At 40.9% G+C, this 18,723-nt stretch overlaps 1 protein-coding gene across 2 annotated transcripts in view; it reads right to left on the bottom strand.

Moving 5' to 3' along the window:
* Window positions 1-18,723, bottom strand: part of LOC122809369 (cryptochrome-2-like) — a 321,493-nt gene that overhangs the window by 205,024 nt on the left and 97,746 nt on the right. For both annotated transcript variants that reach the window (XM_044080815.1, XM_044080813.1), the window contains exon 4: window positions 1,923-2,041. In XM_044080815.1, the coding sequence (XP_043936750.1) occupies window positions 1,923-2,041 (119 nt within the window). The remainder of the gene's footprint in view (window positions 1-1,922; window positions 2,042-18,723) is intronic.

Genomic DNA, 18,723 nt, shown 5'->3' with positions numbered 1-18,723 from the left:
AAGGGAGCTTTTGCTGAATCTGTACATTTATGTCAGCTAATTACGAATCCTGAAGTCAGTAGTCCAGAACTCCATGCCATTACTCTTTGTAGATTTATCTGGATCAGTGAGAACGGTATCCCAATCTGTTACACAAGTTTAACCTTTTTTTACTGTTTAGTTTGCACTGGTAAAACCTAAGCAGGATGACTTACTTGTGATTATGTTTTGTGTGTGTGTGTGTGTGTGTGTGTGTGTGTGTGTGTGTGTGTGTGTGTGTGTGTGTGTGTGTGTGTGTGTGTGTGTGTGTGACCATTGGAGAAGAGCAGAAAGATGCTAGGACAGTCACTATGACACCAAAAGAACAGCCACTATTAGCTGGAGTTTCTACAGTCTATACCAGACTATCTTGATTAACAAAGTCAGTTACCAACCGGGTACACATATTTGGTGTTAAGTACCCAAAGTCAATATCTGGTTAGTTAAAACCCTCTGTGAAGACCACTTTCATTGATTTTATATCCGGGAGTTTAGCCAGGAAATCTTCATGCTCTACTGGGGTCACATATTGCATATGAATAATTCCTACAATAGTATGTTCATTACCACTGATATTTATTACTGTGTGAGCAATGTCTAGTTTTGAGCATTTTTCTAGGCTTCTGATTTATTCATGATGAAAACAGGTGTACTCTGCAATATATTTTATGCCCTGTGAATCTTTAATAAAGCATCCTTCAAGCAGAAAAAAAGCTTATACCTGACATACACGTTCATATTTTTCATATTTTGTTGATGAAATTTCTTGTTCTCTCTATTCCAAGTTGCTTCTGATTCAGAGTGACCCCACAGGTGGTCATCACTACCAGTGAAGTTCTCATAGCAAAGGGAAAAAATGGAAGTAGGCTAACTGGTGTTTCTTCCATATCACATATTCATGCATACACTCCTACAGACAATTTAGAGTCCCGAATCCAGTGACAGCATTGCCTTTGGAATGTAGGAAGAAACTGGAAAACCACCACAAACTCAAATTACACACAAATGGCACCCCAGCAAACTTCTAGCATTTCGTAAAGCACCTTCACTTTTCACACAAGCACACACACACACACACACACACACACACACACACACACACACACACACACACACACACACACACCCACCAGGATGAGAAAGTTGAAAAAAAAAACACATAAGCATATAAAAAAAAAGAACATCAGAAGAAAAATGAAAGTAGATAAGTCATGGAAAAGTAGGGAGGACAAATATTTAAGGAAGATGTGTGATCACAAAATGTTAGGGAATTCAGCAATGCAAAGCACAGAGTGATTCTTAGCTGGAAGAATAAATCAGACCACAGATTAGCACACAGACCTTATCCAGTACACAGAAAAACAGGTAAACTCTATGTACCAAGTAACTCTTAAGTGCCATCAAATGCTGTGTCTGCATTATCCACATGGTTTACTGATGAGATTTCTTGAGTGAGGTCAGACTCCAATGGGGATATACCCAAGTAGACAGTAATCTCAGCTGATGTGACATGAACATCCGACACTCACCCTAATTTTCAACATTTTCTGTCTGTAATCTGAATGTCAGTATATGCGTGTAGGTTATATATTTAAATGCATGCATGTACACCTCCTAAGGCTGTCAGCATTTTACTGTCCACAAGACTGCACAATCTGTACATTCAGAGAAGACATTACTACAACAGCATAGCACTTCTGCCTTCTGCATAGGGGCTAGCTCACCTTTCAGCAACTGTAATTTGTGACAGAAAACAATTACTAGTACCAGTCTTACAAACTCACTGCTATCCTCTTCTTGCAGACAGCTTTGTTTCCTCAAATTGAAAAACAATGGTTACAAGGCTATTTCATCAATATGAGTCACATAGCTATTTAATAATTAAGGGTTCCAGATGTACTTACTCCTCATAAGCTCCAGTGATGGTGCAGGCACAGGCTTCTTTGGGGGTCCCAGTGATGACAAAATGGTCTGCAAGCGAACATATGTCAATGGTGGCTTCCCGTTGTTCTCTATGATGACTCTGTAAGATACGCAGAACTGTCACAGATTCATTATAGATGGTGAGGATCTGAAAATTGCAGTGCTTGTTAAACTGAATGATGGTGGTCACAGAACAACATAAGAAATATCTATAAAGGTTGCCTTCTCCTATCTGTTAAAAGCCAACAGGTCAGTGTCACGTCTAATGATCCATACTCCTGTGGTTATTCTTTAGCAGTGTTACCAAAATGGTCTCCCCTCATGGGCCATGTCAGTATGTCTTAATCCTCCTTTTAGAATTTTACAGCTATGCTCCTCTCTGAAATCACTGTGTAGTACAGACTAATGCTGCCCAGCAACTCATCATCATCTTTTTTGCAGACTTTTTCGCATACTGGTGTAACATCAACCCAAGTTGAGTAGCAATAAGCAGAGAGTGAATACAACTCTATCAACAGATTAAATAACCAGGATGCATAGTACAATCTAAGAAATATACTTGGTTTCTATAAACTTATGTTTACAGTATTACAAGGCACATTCTTTGACTATAATTTAGGAATGGTTTGTAGAATATAGCCCACACAGCATGAATTATACTCAATATTTCATTCGAAGAAATGCACCAACAATTATATCAGCCACATATCTAATCAGCTAACACTCTAATGGCTATATAATATTTATTTTATTTTTATTTTACATTTACAAGTAGATAATACAAGTAGATATTCATGTAGAATGGAAATCAAGACACCTAACTAGATATGTTAGACTTTGCAGCATGCACCAAGACAACCAATAATTAACTACTGACCTACAAGGAGACCATTCATAAAGTATGTTGACAGAAAAAATTATGCCAGTGTTAGCATATCTGCAATATTCTAAGCAACTTGAGTGTGTTTTCTCATGCAGCATACAAGGTGCAACTGTGGACTCACCTGAAAAAGTAGCAAGACAGGTTACTATGGACACAACCTCCTCCCCCCAGTAAAGTATGCACATTCTGCATGCACTGACCAACAGTAACTTCTAGCTAATGTGTATAAAATAATACTTCAGGGATTAAACACTGCCCTTCCCAACTTCTGTTTCTAGTTTACAGTCCTAGTATCAACTCCCTCTCAAACTATCTCTCAGTTCACAATAAATAAAAAGATACCGGAAGGCAGAATATATACAAAGTAGTATCATCATCATCCTAAAAATATAATAAAGCTTGTAGTACCAAGACATGCTTCAGCCTTCCTTCCCACCAAGCTGACCTTCACTACATTATTCTTAGTACCACAGTCTGATTGTCACCGTCCTCTGCAGACCTTCCTATCACAGCAATTGGACAAGATGATAAGTACCGTCTTAGTTAAATTGGGTCCTACCGTTTCATTTTACGTGATCATAATGGATCCTTTCCAGACACAATTTGGGATCAACCACAGATGAAACTGGTTAAAAAGTCAGATGAACTTAACAAAGAAAGACAAACTATGACCCAAGTAAAGCATCAACTTAAGCAAAAACAATGGTTGTAGTAATATTTACTGATGACATTTTTAATTACGTCCATTATTGAAAAGAAGTGCCATCATAATTCTACTGGATCTACTAAGAGATCTTTGTTGAAGGGAACCTGATACAGGCTGCTTTAACAATTCGGTAGATTTATGCAATATAGTAAAGGGGGATGTGTTAGCACAAGTGAAAAATGGTCAGGAATGGAGTTCTGTACAAAAGTACAGCTTACACTATGAAACAACTAAAAATAGTTCTAAGCTTTGAATCATCAGTAAAAGTAATGCAAGACAATTCAGGCTATTCAATGGTCAGGAGGGAAGTGAGAAATGTTGTAAACAGAAGAATTACGATATGTCCTTGGAACAAATCAAGCTATAATGCAGAGAGATAATACAGATAGGAATATATCTCTGACCATTTAGGTCCACGTAGATAAGTAGCCAATAAACAACTTAATTTAGTTAATAAAAAAATTATTTCTAAATAATTCAGTCAGGAGGTAAAAATGTCAATGGCTTTTGAGACATTAACAACTAGGACAAAGATTAGTCTATACTTTTACATGTAAAGTTAGTATAAAAAGTGCAGCAACTGTGGAATGTTTTGTTTTTTCTGCCACAATGATTGCAGGTCTCTAGCTTTCTGCTCCTTAGCAGGGACATAAACATTCACAGCCTAGCCAACAGCATCTGTGTGACTCATGAATGGGATTTTTGCCCCAGTGTCCCATATCTTTGCTTAGATATACACCATCTCCGGGACTGTGACAATGTTGTAAAACTATACCATGTGCTTTCATGTCATGAATATACCACAGGATTATGGATGATGCCACCTGAATCCATCTGCTGCTTGGATGCACTGTGCACATCCGGACACTTGCACCTCAATGTATTCATTGTCTGGTATCCATGTTGTTTTAATTTCTCTGTGTCTTTATTGTGTGGGTCTAGGATCATCAAGAAAATGGAAGATGCAATGGCTGATCCCTGCTTCCATCTACTGTCCTGTAGCCACTGTGTATTATTTGAAACTACTGACAGTTTGTGCCTCCCTTTAACCAACTATGATTATGGCAACGCTCAAGGCTCATCTGCCCTTCATAAGTCTGACTGGGTAATTTTTCATTAACAATGTAAATCAATAATTTGTCACTGAAACTGAAGTACAAATCTTAAAAATATTTAGCAGCAAGCTTAAAATAAGTCTAAAAGTCATACTATAAGAACTTTGCTGGTTGTTTTATGATAAAGTGCAACATGAGACCAGAACATAGTGAAATGTGGTCTGAAGTGCACAAAAATGACTAGATATCAATGTGCTGAAATAAAGGAATAATTTACTGGAAAACTGTAAACTGGTATTGGGGATTTAGTGTAATGGTTAAAATGTTTGCTTTAAAAACACAAGGTACTAAGTTTCACTCTTACCTCAGATACAATTTTTGTGGGGCAGGTTGATATAATGCTTAAGGTGTCTACCTCACAGGACTTCCAAGATGGCTGCATATTGAGTAACAGCTTAATTGCAGCTCTCCTAGTGTGAAAACAGAAACTCAGAAAAGAGAGATAGTAATCTCATATTTTTGGGGTAAATTTCAGTAACTGGCTAGTAAGTGCACTGACTGAATGCCAGCAAAAAAAAAAAAAAAATCAGAGAACCTGAAAGAAAATCAATCAAAAAGGAGAGGAAAAACACTGACTGGGAAGAATTATCCTGCTGTTCAGCAAAAAGCAGTGCAAGCTACAGCCATTATGCAAGACATGACTTCTAGTAACCTACAGAAAAAAAATAAATCAAATGTACTCAAGGATGATTAAAATAAATGAAAAACTGAAGGAGTACATCAACTCAAATAGCAAAGGGCTGGAAAAAATAGAAGAAGCTTTAAACAAATATTCAGATGAGGTCATAAAACTGCAAAAATTAGAGGTCGAAATGAAAAAAAAAGGTTAGTTGAATATGAGACTGCTCAAGAAGAGAGGTTTCAAAAAAATAATAGAAATAGAGGACAGAGCACATAGGGACAATCTGAGATGTACTGCTGTATCAGATAAGCTGGAAGGAACAGACTGTATTCATTTTATGAAAGCACAAATAAGCAACAAGACTGATATTCCACAGCAGGAACTGTTAATGGAAAGGGCACATTGTGTGTATGCTCCAAACCTGGCCATGAGAAAGCAACCTAGACCTTTAATAGTAAAGATGCAGTCCTACCAGTAGAATAAGTTGATTTTGACAAACCTGTGGCAGAAGGCCAAAGTACTACAAGTGGGGGAGAGGGTTTGTGGAAAATGATTACTCACTGTACACCAGGAAGAAGAAGAGGACTAAATTTATTCCACTAATCGGGGAATGTTGAGAAGCAGGCATAAGATTCAAGCTGCTGTACCCAGCTATTTTCAGAATATTCTTTCCTGGAGGGACAAAATCATTTTGATGCAAAACATGCTAAGGAGGAAATACAAAAGTTTGTCCAACAAAATTGAACTGTGAAAACAGGAGATGACTCTGCTTCTCATTTTTCTGGTAATAAAGATCAGAGAGATGCTTGTGAGACAGAAAACAGCAGAAGAGTTGACTAGAAGAACTGGGAGTATACTGGAAATGAAGCAGAGACTGGATCTGAGAGATGGAAATTAACAGGAATAAAACCAGCAACTCAGAAATTGACAAACAAATGTGGGATTACAAAGCATTAATTATATTTGTGAAACATGGCAGAACAAAAAAAAAAACTAGAAGTATTGGACTTTTTTGACTTTATAAAACTTGTAGGGGACTAAAGCATATGTCCTGCTTCATGCCATTAATGTTTGAAAAAACATTTTGGGGAGGGAAGAGAAAGGAGAGTTAACTGTAAGTAAAACAAAATTTTGTTTTTAACAGTAGTATTTTTACAATGGATGATATAATTTGCATGCTATAAAGTCAAGTTTTCTCAGTTATGTTCGAGTGTAATTGGGATACTAAAGTAAACAACTGCCTGTTTATTTTTTAACCGTCTTCCTTCTTTCTCCTTGTTCAGTTTGAAGAAATGTAGACATTGTAATGTAAAAAAAAAAAAAAAAAAAGAAGTAGAAGAAAAGTGTGGTCAAGAGAGCATGACACAAAAAATTGATGTGCTTTTTCTGATGCTTGCACAGGGAACTGTCTGGATTGAGGCCCTTGACTTGACCTAATAATTCATTTTTTTTAAGAGAAAACAAATAAAAAGAACATTGAATATAAAAAGTTTTTCTCTAGCAAATAAATGAGTGCTCGTAGAAGCAACTCTGAATATGGTTCATATATCCATGGATAAAATCTGATGAAGAGCAATAAAAACGGAATACATCTCTCTTTCAGTGGCTATGAGATAATGTTTTCTGAAAACACTGAATTGTTTTCCCAATCTGGGAAAGCAATAAAGACGAGACAAAAATAAGACAGCACTTAATAGAAGCACAAGCTGTACCATGCGTCTTAGCATGCATAACCTTCCTTTTAGGTTAATCCAAGTCTGTATATGCAGCTGTCAGTCTGAGACAACTGTTCCTATTAGGAGGGCAAAACTTCAATATCTGAGAGTTGTGTGTTAATATTAAGTTAACAAGTGTTAGGTGTGTATTGGATGTGTGTTTATTTTTTGATATGAGGGTTTTCAATAAAACAAAAGTACAGTTTTGTACCTACCATAAATGTAGATGTCCGAGAGGTATGCATCTGCAGTCCTAACATATGGGTTGTCCTGCCTCAGGCAGCCAAAGTCTGGGTCTGGCACTTCACCCGACGTCATAGCTGCTGTGTATTGGGTATAAAGGCATCAGCCGCCATTTTCCTCAGTGTTTCTTGCCCCAGATGCCAGGTGCCCTCTAGGAAGGCTAAATTTGGATAAATGCAAATGATTCCAAACAGTAGAGAGCAAACAATATAAGCATGTATATACATATATACAAACAAATACACCATAATAGATTCCCCAGCTAGCTACAAGATGGGCAAATACGTACCACAGATGACTGCAGATGCATACCTCTCGGACATCTACATTTATGGTAGGTACAAAACTGTACTATGTCCTTCAAGGATGCATCTGCAGTCGGTAGAATACCATAGCCAAACTGGGGGAGGAGGCACTAAGATAATGATGGTGTAGTTAAGATCCCTTGCAAAACAGCAGTTGCAAAACCTGCTCGGGATCTGGAGTATAAAGGTAGATTATAATGCCTGGCAAATGTATAGCTCCAAGTAGCAGCTTCTAAAATGTCTTTGGTAGCCACTGGAAAGCTGTAGTAGTGGCTGTAGCCCTTGTGGAGTGAGGTCTGATGTTTTCTGGAGTTGTCTTTCCATGAAAAGAGTAACAAAATCTAATGCAATTTCCTATCCATTTTGAGATTGTCTGTTTTGAAATTGCTTTTCCTTCCATTCCTGTTGCATATGCTACCAGAAGCTGGTCAGTTTTTCTGTTGGTCTTAGTTCTGTCCAGATAGTAGCGTAATTGCCTGTGCACATCCAGAGTCTTTCCCCTGTTCTGTGGGTTGGGGAAGAATGTTGGTAGGTAGATTGTTTGGTTCAATGATACTCTGGAGACCACTTTTGGCATAAAAGTAGGGTTAGTTCTCAAGGACACTCTATCCTGATGGAAGATAAGGAAGGGCTGTACTGCCATTAATGCCTGTAATTCAGAAACCCTTCTTGCTGAAGTGATTGCAAGCAGGAAAGCAGTTTTCCAAGATAAGAACTGTAATTCTGCTGTTGCTGCTGGTTCAAAAGTGTTAACTTTTCCAGCACAAAGTTAAGGTCCCATGTGTAGGCAAAGGTGGCTTCCTTGGAGGCTTTACATTTTAATTCCTCTCAGAAACTGCCTGAGTAGAGGATGAGAGAAGACTGGAGGATCCATGTTGTATTCTGCTGAAATTGCTGATGCATGAATCTTAATGGAGGAATAAGACAGGCCATTGTGGAAAAGTTCTGCTAAGTATTCCAGGATGTTAGCTATGTTTGCTAATGATACATTTTCTCCTTTTGCTGCACTCCAAATGAGGTATCTTTTCCATTTGGCTGAATAAGTCTTCCTTGTGGAGGGTCTGCGAGCCTCCATGATAATGTCTTTAACCCTCTGAGATAAATCAAATCTGGGTTATTTTGTTTTATGTAATATTCCAAGCAGCTAACTGTAGTGTTTTCAAGTTTGGATGTAGGATCTTGTAGTTGTTCTGTGTTAGAAGTAAAGGACATAGAGGTAGAGGCCATGCGTGTGTCCGAGACATACTCCTCAGTTACCAATGCTGCCTCGGCCAGTCTGGAGCTATCAGGATTATCCTTGGGTGATCTTCTTTGATCTTCAGTAGCACTTTGTGCATCAAAGGAAGAGGTGGGAATGCATATGCTGTCAGGTTTGCCCAACTGAAGGATAGGGAGTCCACCTTCCAAGCAAGTGGGTGGTATGTCCTTGTGCAGAGTTTCCTCAATTGGTGGTTGTGTGGGGATGCGAACAGGTCTACTTCTGGTAGTCCCCATTTCTTTGTAATGGTTTTGAAGATGTCTGGATGCAGCATCCATCCGTGGTAGTTCTGCTTAAGGTGTCTGCTAGTGAATTTTCTTTTCCTGGCACAAATTTGGCCTGGAGTTGAATGTTGAGGTTAAGGGCCACATTCCACAGGTCCATTGCCATCCGGCATAGAGGATATGAGTGTGTGCCTCCCTGTTTGTTGATATACCACATGACTGTGGTGTTGTCCGTCCTTATCAGCAAGTGACCCTGTTGAAGAAAAGGTCTGAATGTCTGGAGTGCCTGTTTCACTGCCAGCATCTCTTTTTGATTTATGTGTAGATTCAGCTGGTCTTGTGTCCATAGGCCTTGTATACACTTGTCCACCGTGTGTGCCCCCCCCCAGCCTAGGTCTGAGGCATCCGTGGTGATAGTCCGGCTTGGATGAGGTTTGTGGAAAGGCAGTCCTCCGTTTGACAGGCCTGAGCCCACCACATGAATTCTTGTTTCAGGCATGGAATTATTGGAATCTGGGCTTCTAGACTGTGCTTGTGTTGAGACCATACATTCCTTAGGTACCATTGCAACTTTCTCATATGCAGCCTGGCATGCGGAATCAATATTATGCAGGATGCCATGTAACCCAGGGCTTGCAGGACTTTCCTTGCTGTAAGCTGGTTCTGTGTTGTTAATGCCATGAAATAGAGTGGCAGTTGCTTTTGTTTTTCTGCTGTGAGAAATGCCATCTGATTTGATGTGTCCAGTTCTGCACCCAAGAATGTTATCCTTTGGGATGGTACCAGCCTTGACTTTTCATGTTGACTGTGTATCCCAGGGCTTGCAGCAGTTGTATAACCTTTTCCAAATCTTTTGTTAATTTGGTCTTGTTGTCCGCTTGTATTAGGCAGTCGTCCAGGTATGGATAAATCTGAATTCCTGAAGCCTGCAATGAGCAATTACTGATGCCAGGCATTTCGTGAATACTCTGGTAGATAAGCCAAAGGGCAATGCTGAGAATTGATAATGCTCTGATCCTGCAAGAAATCTGAGGTATCTTCTGCAATCTGGTCGTATAGGGACGTGCAGGTATGCCTCCTTGAGATCTAGAGTCACCAGCCAAGACTCCTTGCCCAGCATGGGAAGAAGTTGCTGTAGGGTCAGCATTTTGAATTTTGGAACAATGAGATATGTGTTCAGAGCGGACAGGTCGAGAATAGGCCTCCACTGGTTTTCTTTCCTTGGTACCAGGAAAAGTCTGGAGTAAAATCCTTGCCCTTGTTCCATAGGCGGTACCTTTTCTATAGCTCTCATCCTTAGTAGGTGGTTGATTTGTTCTAGAGCGTTTGTTTTTTGGTTTGGTGGTAGGTTTGGCATTCCTCTCTTTTTTGGTAGAGTGTGGAAGTGAAACCTGTAGCCTTTGTCTATTGTCTGTAAAATCCATTTGTCTCCTGTAATGTAATGCCAGTTTACGGAAAATAAGGCTAGCTAAGGATGCTTCCAGTTGTTCCCTGGTAGGCGGTATCAGAGCCAAGTCATTGCGTCTGTCCTGTGGAAGTGGTCGTAGCTGAATCTGTGGCAGTACTTCTCTGGTTGTTAGGCTACCACTGACGTCCCCTGTAGGCACCTCTGGATTGACCTCTGCCTCTTGGGCGCCTATTTCTGCCTCTCTGTGCTCTGGAGGTGTCTGGAAAGGACCAATTCTTCGAAGGCCAATTTCTACTAAACCTCGGAGGTTGGACCTGTAAGAAATCCTTGACTGTTTGGACAGATTTTGCTTTTTCTTCCACCTTCTTTAGCACTTGCTGTGGAGGGGAGCCAAACAAACTTTGTTTCTCCATAGGAGCATCTAGGAGCTTTGACTTAACATGGTCTGGTAAGGATTGCTCTTTTAACCAGGCATGCCTTCTAATCACTGTTCCAGTCATAGCTGATCTAAAGGAAGCCTCCAGTGCATCATAGCCGCATTTTAATGAATGATTACTGACCTGCTGAGTGTTATGTACCAAATCCTGAAGGGACTTACGGTCTATAGGTTCAGGAGAGGACAGTTTTTTTATTTAGCTGGTCTAACAAAAATTCCTGATACTGAATCATGTGGAATTGACAGTTTAAGGCCCTGGCCAAAAGAGTAGCAGAAGTATAAACTTTTTTACCCCATCTCTCTAATGCTCTAGATTCTCTTTCAGAGGTTTTGGCAGAGGCAGCTGCTACAGCTTTGGGGCCCTGTGAAATGGTTTCAGGATCTGCAATAGGAGCCTTATACAAGTGAAAGTGTGTGTCCAGGACCCTGTAATATCTGTCGGGCTTGGCAGGGGCCAGAGGAAGAGAGTCAGGGGCAGTACAGGCATCATTATATGCATCATCAACAACTGTTAGTACTGGAGGAATGGCTAAAGGCCTATGCAGTGGTAAATGTAAAAGGTCCTTAGCCTTTTCCTTGAATCGGAAAAATCGTGGCCCTGCCATTGAAAATGCGCTCTCATAGCATGTAAGGTTCCCCCAAAAGAAAATTCCTCAGGAGGAGAGGCAGAAGGAATAGAGTCTTCTGCATCAGAATCCTCATAAGGAGAATATGGGCCTTCTGGAGGGTCTGAGTTTTCTGAATCATCCGAGGAATAGTCTGTAGACACAGGATCCGGGGGCTCTGTTCTAGGCCTCTTCTCTGGAGGGGGTTGAGAGGCCCTGTCTGGGTGAGGTTGGGATCCCCTGAAAAAAGAAATGAGATCCTCAGCCAGGCTGAGCATTTGGGAACTAGAGGTAGGCCTGTGTGAGGGGGTTTTAGCAGGCAAGGCCTTAGAGGATTTAGCTGCTTTAGCCCTAGAAAAAGCCTTGATAGACATAGATGCAGGGGGCCTAGCAGCTCCACGTGCAGGAGTAGATATGTCTAAAGGAATAGTATCTGATAAGTCCTGGGTGCCTGCTACAGCAGGGGAAATTTCAGTAGCAGATTCAGCCATGCTCTGTGAGGCCGGAGGCATGCTTTAAGGAAGAACCAGGACTCGGTTTCAGCTTAACCGTGGTTTCAGCCGAAACCGTGAACTGTCGGTCCTTTTCCTTACGCTTTTAGCTAATTGTGTCTCCGGCGGCATTTTGTAAGCAAAAGCGGGACCAAAAACTCCTCTGCAAACTCCGACCGGCGTCTAAGTGTCCGTCGGTTGAAGGACAAGCTGATGTGGTCTGGGCCTAAGCAAGGAAGGGATTAAGAGTGGAAATCTTTTTTGAGGTATTTGTTTCCCACAAGTTAAACAATTATTTACTTTTTCTGACATCGGCTGAGGCAAGAAAGAGTCCCAGCTTTTAGAAGTCTTGTAGTAGAAATCTCTGGATCTGACCGACCGCACTTGCGAACAGCTTCTGCTTGGGGCACGAAAGACTGAGGAAAATGGCGTCGGCTGATGCCTTTATACCCAATACACAGCAGCTGGTGAAGTGCGACATCAGCCGAGGCCAGACCCAGACTTTGGAATCCTGCCTGAGGCAGGACAACCCATATGTTAGGACTGCAGATGCATCCTTGAAGGACATCTGTGTAAGATGTGACATATGCTCAAATGGATATGACAAGAAATAACCAAAGATTAGCTTACAACACAAAATATGGAACTAGACACTTAACAAAAAAAGCTGTTAAAAAGTTGTTTAACAAAATTATACTTTCTATATTATCTTTAAATGTAAATGGCTTTATATATATATATATATATATATATATATATATATATATATATATACACACATACACATATATATATATATATATATATATATATATATATATATATATATATATACACAAAAAGAGCAGTGAACTATAAAATGTAGAGTGCAAATAGCTATGCTACAGGAGACACACATGGAAAGAAATGAACATATGAATTTGATAAAGAAAGTTTTCCAGGATGGTTATTCTGTGGAATACCTGCGACAAAGGAAAAGAGGAGTACTTATATTAATTGCAAGAAGAGCTCCAATAGTTATAGAAAAAGACAAAAAAGATAATGTCAGATTTGTAGTACTAAGGGGCTACTGGCAAGTGAGGAGGATTACAATGGCATGTATTTATATTTCACCTAAAACTGCTATAATGGAGCTTGGAATTTTCTGGGAGAAATAATCAGCTTTCAGTAGGGAATATTACTTAAAGGTTGGGACTGGTACTTGATTTTCCGCAGTGAAGATGTATCTAGGTGGCACAGAAAGGGGAATATAATAAAGGAGGGTAGATTTTGAGGAAATTTATGAAAATATTTGGGGTTTTAGATACAGATCCTTGAGGTGAATGGCAATGGCCATACAGAGTGCTGTATTAGTAGAGTGGCAGAGTGTGTTTTGAGAGCTGGGCCAGCACAGGAGTGGAGATAGGGGATTCTGCCTATGGGGATGACTATACTTGGACAATGCAGACAATAGGCAAGGGGGCTGGAATTTATTTGGAGGGGACTGGCAGGGAGAATCAAGGTGTTGGGAGCAAGTGAGTTGGGGGTGGTGGAATAGGAAGAGGCTGTGAATTTATTTGGACTGCATGCTGGAGATAGTCTTCTGTCAGGGACTGGTATCAGGTTGTAGGCAGGGAGAGTTGTGGGGGGATTCTGGATGGGAAACCAGCACTGGTGGAGTTTTTGCTGGAGTGTAGAATGGAGGCTGCTGTTGAAGGGGGAACAATTAGTACAGCATATGAAATATTGCATGATAACTGTGGGGGTCGATTGGAGGAGGGTGGAGTGGAGTGGGAGAAGGGACTGGATGGGTAGCTTGCAGAGAAACAATGTGGGGATGTGAAGGGACTGGATGGGTAGCTTGCAGAGAAACAATGTGGGGATGTTTGTGTGTCTAGAGGATTTCGGATCTTTACTTTGAGGTGTTTGCATGTGTGTTTTTTGTGCCCAAAGTAGACTCCAGGAAATTTTTCCTCAGGTGGATGGGCAGGGTTGGAGGTGTGGTGGGGGAGGGGGGAGATAGTTGGGAGCATGTTTTCCTGGGAGTACAGTGAGTTGGCAGACTTTGGAGGTTTCTTGTAGACTGCTCTGTTGGGGGTGCTTGGCGGACAAATTGGTGTAGCTGGGAGGATGATTTTTTGAGCTATAGTGCAGAGTTGGAGTTGCCTGGACATGGTAGAGCCATGCTGAGTCTAGTTATTGTAGTTGCTGAAGAGGCAGTTGCTGGAGAGTGGAAGAAGGCGTCAGGATCAATGGTACTGGAGGTGGTGAATGTGGTGACAGCGATGGAACAACTACAGGTGGAACCTTTGGAGAAGGGTGGGAGTGAATTGCATGGAAGGGGGTGGGAGTTGTGGGATTGGTGCATGCAGGGGGGGTTGGAGTGGGCTGTGTGGTGTTTGACTGGCAGTGACTGGACTGACTGGGATGATGCATTGTGTTTGAGAATGGAATTATGTCAGTGTGACTTGTTTTTATTTGTGTAGATGTGTGATTGCCTGTGTCACGGATGGTAGTTTAGTAAAGATGTTTCTTGTTATGAAAAAAAAAAGCTGTCGACCTCACAGACACAAGGTACAGGTTTTGATTCTCACCTTTGAAGGTAACTGTCTAGGCCTAAAATCACCTGCGAGGGCAGCTAGCCTAGTACTTGCCTACAAATTTATGAAGAAAAGAGTAAAAGGATAAAAGATACTATATCATCCTTAATGTACTTTTTTTACCATTTATAATTGCAAAGGAAAATAACTGTTGTTAATGGTACAATTTCATTTAGTCTCTAAACATTCAGGATTTTCAAAAGAATAACATTTGGGATCTATTGGCAAAGGTGCCCTGTTTCATCTAAGAAGAGAAAACATATCTTGTACAAAACAGTTAATCTCAATGTACTGGTTACAAGATGGACATGGAATTGCTATGTAAAAAACAGCAGTTATGAGTAAAATAAAATGAGAAAAAAAATGCATTTTTACTTTTACTTACTATGCAAATCACTATGTACAGAACATGGACAAGGATGAACTTTCTTTTATATGGATGGGGAAGTCTGTTCTAGAGCAGCTGTATCCTCTGGGGGATATACCTGCTACTCAAAAACGTTATGTTGATGTTGCAGTAGAGGTTTAGATCCCTAGACAGAGTACTTCTGATGTCCCTTGACATACTGACATGCAGTAAACACATCAGTATTGGGTAAGAGGATGCCTAGTATGTCCGGTGCAGGTCATCTCTTAGCAGTCTGAAAGGATACAGAGTACTTTGAGTCGGTCCATGTAGGGCAAGTTGTTTAGGCCTTGTATTCTCTTAGGAAGGTATCTTTCTGGGTGTTCTAATCATTACATGTGTCTGGACGAGTCTATATCATAATGTTGAATGCTGACAAGTTCGAAGCACTAAACTTCGAACTTCAAAGTTCGAAGTCTAAAAACATTGAAATGTAGAACGGAGATCGCCATAGAGTGCGGGAAGGGAAGACTTCCTTTTACTGCACTGTAGTGCGATCTTGGAGTTGGTATATTTAAGTAGCGGAGGGGTGTGGGGGTGCAGGGGGCTTACCCCCCTGCATAGAGCGTTTTTTGGGGGGGGGGGGTTGAGTGTTGTTTGACATTCAACGTTGTTAGATTTTGAACTTTCAAGTTCGAAGTTTAGTGCTTCGAACTTGTCAGCATTCGACAATCTGATATAGACCCATCTGGACAGATGCATGCCAAAGGAGTCATTATATTCACAGACTGCCCTAATGAAGGCTGTGTAAAGGGAAACGAGGACATCCCTAGATCTAGACAGAATCCCTTTGTTTATAAGCTGTGCATTATAGAAGAACTTTCTTACAACAATGGACACGTTGTGCAAAATTTAGGCCACCATTCATATAAGTTCCCAAATCCCAAACAACTGGGTCAACTCTTATGGGCATATTGTCAATGTGGTAGTTCCCTGGGATAGATGACTTCCCAAAGGATACAATAATGCATTTTTTGGCATTTAGTTTCAGTCCATGATTAACAGTTCAACATCTCCTCAATGCAGAAGTAGTTTTATACTGTAACAGCTGCCTTCATTTAATTTGCAAATAATCTAATAAGCAAATTTACGTGCAACTGTTAATGTATACTACTTGATGTCCATTCAAGCAGTTACTGAAGGTCTGTAAAAATGTTTGCAAAACAATGCAGCCTTTCTCGCAGAGGCTTCACTGAAAAGGGTTTTTGACTAAACTCAGTTGATTACTTGTAAACAAGACCTTAATGATTCAAGCAAAATCTGTATTGTAGTTTCTGACAGTGAAAACAAATACTGTAAAGTTAAGACAATCACAAACATAGAATGGAGTGACATACAACCACTGTCTCATGCGGACTACATGCAGTCTGGATGTTAGCATGAGTATCAAAAGAAACACATTAATGGTCACCCATATGTTGTAACATATTGAGTGCTTAGCCAGGGAAGCACATTACTTATTGTGGTGTTACATTTGTTATTATTACAATAGCTGGGGTTACCTTTACTAGAAGGTGTATCATAGAAAGAAAACACAGAGTTTCTATGTCTAAGCAGGCAAGAAAACCAGACTGGCACATTTTTTCATGACAATTAATAAGACACAGCTGTCTTTAATAGTATATCATGGCCACCACTTCTTGATGGAGCAACATTCCAGACCTCGAGTCTAGACACGGTCCAGGGAGCTACATGTAAGTGGTGAAAACAGTCTGGAATGGGTTCCTGACACCTGAAAAAGGGAAAGGAGCTCTAGCTGTGCAAAGTATAAACTAACGTAATTATCCCCCCCCGAATGGTTAAGTGTGCTGACAGGAAAACACTGCTAACTTTAAGTACGGTTTATCCTAAATAAACGTTTGTGGAAAAAAAACATTGTGTAATTAGTACAAAGGAATCTAGCAAAACTGGAGGAAAAGCTCTCTCCAACCAAGACTGGACTTGACAGTCATGAGGAGAAGGTAAACATTTGCACCAAACCACACTCATCACATAGTCTCACTAAATCTACACCACCAAAATCCACACATAGTAACACAAAAACATTTACGGAGGCTCTCAATAATGATGTCTAAGCAACAGAGACCTCCAAAGCAGAAACGCAAGCAACCTCCATCCCCCAACACAACCCAAATGACAATAGCCCACAGACTCAGTGTGCCACTCAACCACAGCCAATAAGGCAAAACAACGTACCCAACACACTAGTCATAGGTGACTCATGTCCCACTCACCAGGCAAGGTTACTGTCGGGTGTTAGGATCTGCCACATAACCCACACACTCAGGTCACTCCACAACAAGTACAAATATGACTCTGTCATTGTCCATGTTGGTGTGAATGACCTGAGATGTACCTCCCTGGACTACATGAAAAGAGACATGGAAGAGCTCTCCGATCTTGTAGCCCAGGCAGGTATGACCCTAGCCCTGAGTAGTATTCTGCCATCGCCCAGAATGATACCACAGTACAATTGGCTAAGCTTCTGGTGTCATTCTAAGGGGATCCAGTATCTGTCTGCTTGGGATGACATGGTCGACAGACCACGATGCTTTGTCACAGATGGCCTGCACCTGTTAGCCCTGGGATTCTGGATACTGGCTAAGGCTCTTCCTGCCCCTATAGTGCCTTTTTTAGGCAAGGTTCAAATAACAAATTCACCACCGTAACAAGAACAGGCAAGCAAAAACTGAGGGTAATGCTACTCAATGCTAGAAGTCTAAATCTCAAAATGCACTCACTCAAGGCACTCCTTAAAATGGAGAACATCGATATCTGTGCAGTGACTGAGACCTGGTTCAAGGCTCCAGAGAGCACCCCTGCACTACCAGGCTATAACTCGTACCACACTTTTCAGCCATGTAACCTGGACCGAAACACCAAAGGCGGAGGTGTGTCCATATTCATTAAGGATATCCACACCTCCAGGCTAGTTGCTCAGCATAATGCATCCAAGGTTATCCAAGCGCAACTAACTCTGGGCAAAACTGCAATCCAAATTGTAGCTTGATACAGATCCCCCACCATGCCCCAGGATTCCCACTCCTCTTTTCTTTATGTAGTAAAATATTAGGGTTCAACCAAACACCCTAATAATGGGCGACTTCAGCTACCCCACCAATAACTGGGAAAACTACTTGTGTACTAACTCCTTAGCTCAACGCTTTCTGGAATTCTAAACTCCAATGCCCTGATCAACTTATCCACACCCCCACCAGGGGCAACAATATCCTAGACCTAGTCATTACCAACATGAGTGACTGGTGTGTTTCACACCTGAAGTCAACTCCTCGTTGGTCCGATCCGACAATAAACTAATCACCCTTGATATCCACATCCCGGCCCCCCCGCCCCCATTAAGGAAACCACGGTAAAAAAATTCTCCAAAGCCAAGTTCGTGCTTCTTAAGACAGAAGTGGTGAACTTTATGACACCCATGCAGATGGACAATACAGTTACAACTGCTGAATCCTACACAAATACACTCTATAAGCACTTACACAAGTGTATGGATCATACTATCCCAAACAGAACCAAGACGCTATCCTCCAAAAAAGGAAGCCCATCTGGTGGTCCCCTGCCATAAACAAACTGTACAACAGAAGGAAGAAACTGTTGTAAGAGAGTAAAATCCCATGAGTGGAGGAGCTCCCTGGTCAGCCTCAGTAAGAAGCGGAGATTCCTTATAAGATCCTGCAAAGCTAGCTACGAAAACAAAATCACCACTAATTCCAAGGACAACCATAAAACATTCTATAGCTATGTCAAGAATCTCAATGGCAACAC

The sequence above is a fragment of the Protopterus annectens genome, chromosome 8.part0, assembly GCF_019279795.1.
Source record: "Protopterus annectens isolate FY-2018-M chromosome 8.part0, PAN1.0, whole genome shotgun sequence".
Lineage (NCBI taxonomy): Eukaryota > Metazoa > Chordata > Ceratodontiformes > Protopteridae > Protopterus > Protopterus annectens.
Note: the sequence above shows the minus strand (reverse complement) of the source record. Positions and strands in the feature narration are given on the sequence as shown.